Here is a 7,305-nt window from a genome sequence, read left to right as displayed (position 1 = left end):
TTTGTTGAGGGCTCGAAGGTCCAAAATGGGACGTAGTCCCCCTGATTTCTTTGGTATTAGGAAGTATCTGGAATAGAATCCCTTGCCTCGTTGAGAGGGAGGAACGGGTTCTATAGCATTTGATTGCAGAAGAAGGGATACTTCCTGTTGTAATTGAGCCAAATGGGTGGATAGACTCCACGCTTGAAGAGGCGGGGAGTCTGCCGGAAGAGTTATGAAGTTGAGGTGGTAACCCTGTGCGATAATTGTTAGCACCCACTGATCTGAGGTGATCTGCAACCAAGGTTGTAGAAAATGGTACAGTCGACCTCCTACAGGGATGTCCGGAAGAGGGGTTTGGCATGTGTTCCCTACAGGGGAGTCAAAGGCCAGCCGCAGGCCCAGGAGGAGGGGCTACAGTAGGCCTTTGTTTCCTAGGCTGACGCGGCTGAGGCCTAGTAGAGGATCGAGCTGGACGAGGCCTGGCCGATGGAGGGTAATAACGGCGTGGTCGAAAAAATGACTTCTTAGAGTCTTTCTTTTGCGGTTGCTTGGAGGTCAGCTCAGGTGGGACAGATGAGAGTTGTTTCAACGTCTCATGGTGGTCTTTCAACTCCGCCACAATCTGCTGAATTTGCTCTCCAAACAAATTATCGCCTAAGCAGGGTAAATCAGCAAGACGATCCTGAACCTCTGGGCGAAGGTTGGATGATTTTAACCAAGCCCAACGTCTGGCTGAGATGGCTGTGGCTGAAACTTTTGTGGAAGCATCGAATATGTCGTAGGCAGTCCTAATCTCGTGCTTCCCTGCCTCAAATCCCTTGTGAAGAAGGGCTTGAAGCTGCGGTTGGTATTGGTCTGGTAACGTGTCAGCATAGTCTTGCATCTGCTTAAGGATGGCTCTGTTGTACTGAGTCATATAAAGTTGATATGAAGCTATGCGTGAAATCAACATAGCTCCATGATCGACTTTCCGTCCAACACTATCTAGGAACTTGTTGTCCCTGGTAGGTGGGGTAGAAGAGTGTGGCTTAAGACGCTTGGCCTTCTTCTGCGCGGACTCAACCACAACAGAGCGATGATCCAGTTGAGGTTTTTGGAAACCTGGTGCTGACTGGTCAAGGTAGGTGGAGTTAGCTTTTTTGTTAACTGGGGACACTGATGAAGGAGATTCCCAGTTTTTCTTGAGCAGATCCAAAAACACCTGGTGTATAGGGATGGAAGCGATGATTTTTGGAGCATCCAGAAATTGAAGGAGTTCCATCATCTGGTGTCTGTCATCAGCTTCAGATTGTAGTTGAAAAGGTACAACTTCTGACATCTCTTTCACAAAATTAATGAAAGATAGATCCTCAGGAGGAGATCTTTTTCTACTCTCTGTAGGAGATGGAGGCGAAGGCAAATCCGTGTCAGAAGATGTATCATCATCATCACCCCAGGTATCGTAGGGATCAAGTGGGGTTTGTAGCCCTGATGGACCTGGCTGAGGCTCTGAAGGCATCGATGGAAACCGAGGTGGAATCGGTGCCGTAGGTGGAACCAGAAATGGCATCGATGGCTTCGGTGCTGCCGATGGAATCGGTGCCTGGCGTGGAATGGATGGAACCGAAGGATATATCGGTGGAGATATACCAGAAGGCACCGATGGAACCACCCCGGAAGGGGGAATCCGGAACGGTGTTTCTCCTGCCGATGAAAATCCAGTCGGAGACGGTGGTGTTGTCGATGGCACTGGAATCACCGATGGAAGGGCCGTCATGAGCGCCTCCATGCGGCTCAGTAGCGGTGCTAGCGCTTGTATCAACGGCTCGGTGGTCGGTTCCCTCCTCGGTGGCGAAGCCGGTGCCGGGGGCGGCACTGGAACCGGTGCCGGAGACGGTGCCGATGGAGGTTGCAATTTCTTCATCGCTTTCTCGATGGCCTCCTGGACCAGCCGGTCCAGTTCTGCCCGGAGACCAGGGGTAACCATACCCGGCTCGACGGGAGAGGGAGGCTGAGGCAGGGCCGGAGGGACCACCGTAACCGGTGGGATCACGGCCCCTGCACCCCGGGAGGGTGAGGGTTTCCTCGATGCCTGCGAACGAGACGTGGAGGGTGTCCGGTCTGTTCGCGGCTTCTTTGTCGGTGGCTCGGCTTGAGCAGAGGTCGATGGCTGTGGATCCTCGACAGGCCGAGATTTGTGCCGTCGATAGCGGTGCTTTTCCTTCCGATCCCCTCGCCCATCCGGGGAAGGGATGGGAGTCGACGGCCGAGAAGCGATCGATGGCGGACGGTCACCGGAGGGTTGACGATGATGGTACAACTTCGACGGTGCCGGTTCCGATGACGTCGATGCTATCGATGGCGTTGGGGTGGGTGCATGGAAGAGGAGCCCCATCTTCTCCATCCTGGCTTTGCGACCCTTGGGTGTCATTAAGGCACATTTGGTGCAAGTCAGGACATCATGCTCACTACCCAAACACATCACACAAACCCTGTGGGGGTCTGTGATGGACATAGTCCGGGTACAATCCGGACAACGGCGGAACCCCGTTGCCATGGCCTGAAGCCAAAATTTAGGCTGGGGATCGGTAAGTGCCAACAGGCCTCAAGGGCCAAATTCGACGGTAGTCGATGGAAAAAGGCAAAAAACTTACCGGGTTCCGTAAGATGACTAAAAATTTGTCGAAGGGAGACCCCTGAGGGGCAAATTTTCTTAGGAAATTAACTTCCAAATTCCTGTCAGGAACGTGGTTAGAGAGCTCCTTTCACCGCGTGGCAACTGCTGCGCGGAAAAAAGAAGACTGAAGGGAGACCCCTGCTGGCTGCAGGGTCAGTGCCTTGCTGGGCATGCCCAGTAGGGGCCAGTCAAAGTTCTGTTTAAACTTTGACAGAAGTTTTCCGTGGTGGGCTCCATCCTCGATGTCACCCATTTGTGAGGACAACCATCCTGCTTGTCCTGTGAGAAATGATTGTACACTGTTGGGGGAAGGTTGTGATTTCCCCCCAATATTTGATCAGGTTTCTTTTAAGTGAAATCCAAGAGCAGGAATTCTTTTGGTCTTGCTCTATTACATTCACAATTAAGGCACAGCCAATTGCGGCAGAAGCCATATCTTGTGTATGCCTTTGCATGATCGAGATTTCACAAGCCAAATGTCAGGTAGGTTTTTCTGATGTAACACCTGCGTTCTCACTACTCTCGTTTGGCAAGATGCATTTCCCTAAAAATAGGGATATGCTATAGAAAATGCATAAATGCAAAAAAAAAAAAACAACTTTAAAAGAGGTTGCATTCCTTGATTTTCAGTATACCAACATCTGAGAGCCAGTATTTAATGGTCAGCTGCTTCAGGAACTGTTTTGTTTTTTTAATGGGGCCTTTTGGTTTGCCTCCCACGAACTAAATCTATCAAGTTACCTGCATTGAAGCTATGTATTATATTGTGTTTATTACTACACTGCAATCTAGAATAAAGCAGGAGCTCGTCTGTGCACATTGCTGTTAAACATAAATGAATCATTCCTGTGTATTCAGCAGCAGGGAAGTGCCAGTGCCCAGGCAAGAGAGACCACCAAATTCTAGATCATGTCAAAGGTAGCAAGGCCTCAGCTAATTTCATCATCCTGCGGCAAGTTCATAAGAACAAAGGTTGCCATACTGGGTTCATCAAGTCCAGCATCCTGTTTCCATCTTATTTCTCAAAAAGAGTCACGTATGCTAACAGCCGATGCTGCCAATGGATCTGGATTGTAGTAGAGTTGATTTTGCTGAGTTCCATTCTTGAAATGGGGTTTTGTCACCTTCTTTTGTACTTGTTGCATGGATTTTATGTTAGAAGAAACCCATGAGACCATAGCAGCATAACAAAGCGTACTCTTGGAACCCACTTCCGCTAGCAGCAGGGGCCTACATACTGTTTTGGGAGAATAATGCGCAGCTGATAAAGGTTCTTTGGAACCAAAATGCTAAGCCCTGACCTTTTGGTAAGATACTTACCTTTTATCTGATAAAGCAGTGCCAGCCTAGCCATTACCTGCAAGGGGACACAGCCTCCTTTAAGCACAATTCTTAAAAATCTTCATTTCTTATATGAGAAGTTGTCTTAACGAGCCTTCTTTTCAGAAGATTCATCTTCCAGTCATGTAAGAAATACCATTTGAAAATAGGTTGGTTTTTTTTTTTAACAGTGTTTCCCTCAAAACATGTTTTAAGTTTGTTTCCTTCTGGCTTGTTACACATGAAAAAATAAGTTGTAGAGCAAACCTACTTTTTTTCAGTAGAAGTAGTAGGAAATAAAAATAAGAAAATTGAAGGAAAATGTGAAAATGTACTAAGCTTTCTGGCAGTACAGCATAGAGAAGTCTTAAGAGATGCATACATTGTGCACATTCCAATAAATACACTAACAAATATATTTATATGCACAATAGCATAATGTTGTCTATACAATCTATGTTCTATCTATAATACAAGATCCAGCATGGAAAAACAACTGAAAGATTTGTTACAATTCATAGAAAGTCATGAGGTGCTATCTTCAGTTAAAAGAACAACAAAAAGGAAAATTAACCTTGAGTCTTTAGTATTCCAAGTTTCAGTGCTACACTTCTGAAATATTTCACTTCAAGACCTGCGTGATGTCGAGAAGACCAAAGTCTGTTGTTTATTTTGCCTGGAATGCTTTAGGAGAAGGCCAGAGTTAGGTATCGTGCGGAATTTCTTGAAGTAGAGATCCAGGGCTGCCCATGTCTACACTTGCTTCTCAGTCATGGTACCCATGGTAGTAACCTTCATGATGGCGATAGTCATCCTGGTAACCCTCCTGATAGCCCTGTTGATGGTAGCCATGGTAACCGTACCCACCATATTCATCTTCTGGGCAGCGCATCCCCAGCGACTGCTGAATAGCCATTTCCTGCCGCCGCAGCTGCATGGAGTCAATCAAATCATAAACAATAGCCATGGACCACATCGGCGACGGATACCAGGACTTAACATTCCCATCCTTCCCTACGAGGAGCATTGAGAAGTATTCCGGACTAATTTGAAAGTAGTTTCGTAAGTCTTTCACCAAGTAAGCAGGGAGATCTTCTCTGTCGACACTGGAACTTCCTAGAAATAGAACAAGCAAGCGTGCTGATTTATTTCAATTATAAGCCATAGCACTGGAAAGAAAAGCTTTCAGCTTTCTGATGAACGTTAGGCTTAGGAATGGGTGAGTCAGAGTGACCAAGTATGCATCCTGTCCTCAATTTAAATTTGCAAATTGAATGTAACTGCAGTTCTCCATCCATTTTGACTTGCTACTGCTATTCAGTGAGCTAAAGTAAACAATAGGACCCTTCACCCTCAATTCTAATTGTTAAAGGACACAAGTTGCCACACACCTTAATCTGGGTTGAAAGATGTCAAGGTGTGTCCAGAATTAGAACCAGATTAGAAACAGAAGGGGGCTCAGGCCTGGATCTGTCAACAGGCACACTAACAGGCCAGTACAGTACAGTACAGTACAGTGTGCTCCGACGGAGCACACTGTTAACCTGCCCTTGAACACGCGTTTTCCCTTACTGAATAAGGGGTAAGGGGCAGAAAACGTGCGTCCAACCCGCGGCACCTAATAGCGCCCTCAACATGCAAATGCATGTTAATGGCCCTATTAGGTATGCCCGCGCGATTCAGTAAGTAAAATGTGCAGCCAAGCTGCACATTTTACTTTCAGAAATTAGTGCCTACCAAAGGTAGGCACTAGTTTCTGCCGGCACCGGGAAAGTGCACAGAAAAGCAGTAAAAACTGCTTTTCTGTGCACCCTCCGACTTATATCACGTGGTGATATTAAGTCGGAGGTCCCGAAGAGTAAAAAAAGTTTAAAAAAAAAAAAATTTAAAATGGGCCGGCGGCTGTCAGGCCGAAAACCGGACGCTCAATTTTGCTGGTGTCTGGTTTCCGAGCCCGTGGCTATCAGCGTGCTCAAGAACCGACGCCGGCAAAATTGAGCGTCGGCTGTCAAACCCGCTGACAGCCGCCGCTCTGTGTCAAAAGGAGGCACTAGGGACGCACTAGTGTCCCTAGTGCCTCCTGTTGCCCGTTTCTACCGCACCACCTATTTTAAATACTGTATCGTGCGCACAGGCGAGTGGCCTGTGCGCGCGTCTGGAGAGCGGACGTTTGTCCGCTCTCCCGCGGACTTTACTGAATCGGCCCGTAAGCTTGTGCCTAAGGTGACAAAAAAAAAACGGGGATTAGTAAGCCATCTGAAGACTTGCTGCACCCCTAACGATGCTGAATCTCGCTCAGCAGAGAACAGCCTTCTGCTTCCTGTTTCAGCCCTTCTCAGGCCCACCAATACTTAGGGGTAGATTTTATAATGTGTGCGCGCACACAGGGATGCACCAATTGTATAACGTGCGCACTAGCGCACGCATGTTATAAAATCCGAGCACCGTGCACACCGGATTTTATAATCTGCGCACATATCTGCGGGTGGCACGCATAAGGGGGAGGAGAAATTATGCAACCTCCGCACAGCAACACATTCGGGCCATCCCCAGTTCCCTCCCAGTCTGCTCCAATTAAGGAGCAGACTGGGAGGGAACTTCCGTACCCCCCTATCTAACCTTCCTTCCCCTTCTCCGCTCCTCCCCACCCCCTAAACCCTACCTATTTTTTATTTTCTTATTACTTACTTCAGGGCCCGACCTGAAGTAAGTTGCGCGCACCGGGAGCCGAGTCTTCAGGACTGCGAGCATGGTGCTCGCCTGCCCCAAAGAGGCCCGGCACTTATGTGTATACTGGTGTTTACGCACAGGGCCGGGCCCCTTTGAAGATTCGCCTGGCGCATGCAAGGCCCAACCATGCGCGTAAACACTGGAAGTTACGCGCATAGGGCTTTTAAAATCCGCCCTTTAAAGTGCAAACTGGGCAATTGCACAGGATGGCACACATGGAGGGGAGGATGGCAGCTGCGAAGTAGAAAGGCAGGCCCACTGTGAGCTAAATCCATCCCATTGGCAATGGAAGAGTGAAAGAGGTCCTGGAGGCCACAACAAGACCAGAGCTATCCTTAGTGGGTGGGGGACAGAACTAGAGTGATTGCCTTGGGCTTCGCATTTTATGGACCCCGAACAGACTCCTTCCTTTACCACACAAAAGATAAAAGGAAAAGGCAGTGTTGGTCATATGTTGCCAGGGGGGATCTAGTGTGCAACTGGCAGAAGATAGGAAGGGGTGGTGTCAGCATGTGTCTTCCCACACAGTGCAGAGAATGGGAAGATGTAATCAGCCATGCAGGGAAAGTGATGACTGTCACTACTAATAAGGTAACTGGAAGGGTTAGGGAGAAAGG

The 7,305-nt window shown here is 48.2% G+C and overlaps 1 protein-coding gene across 1 annotated transcript in view; it reads right to left on the bottom strand.

Annotated features, from left to right (window-relative positions):
• Nucleotides 1-4,269: 4,269 nt before the first annotated feature.
• CCDC80 (coiled-coil domain containing 80) overlaps nt 4,270-7,305 on the bottom strand; it is a 54,548-nt gene continuing 51,512 nt past the window's right edge. The window contains exon 7 of the mRNA XM_029603421.1: nt 4,270-5,074. Within this exon, the coding sequence (XP_029459281.1) occupies nt 4,725-5,074 (350 nt within the window). The 3' untranslated portion in view covers nt 4,270-4,724. The remainder of the gene's footprint in view (nt 5,075-7,305) is intronic.

This window comes from Rhinatrema bivittatum, chromosome 5 (assembly GCF_901001135.1).
Source record: "Rhinatrema bivittatum chromosome 5, aRhiBiv1.1, whole genome shotgun sequence".
Taxonomy (NCBI): Eukaryota; Metazoa; Chordata; class Amphibia; order Gymnophiona; family Rhinatrematidae; genus Rhinatrema; species Rhinatrema bivittatum.
The sequence above is the reverse complement of the archived record's forward strand: the minus strand, read 5'-3'. Positions and strand labels throughout refer to the sequence as shown.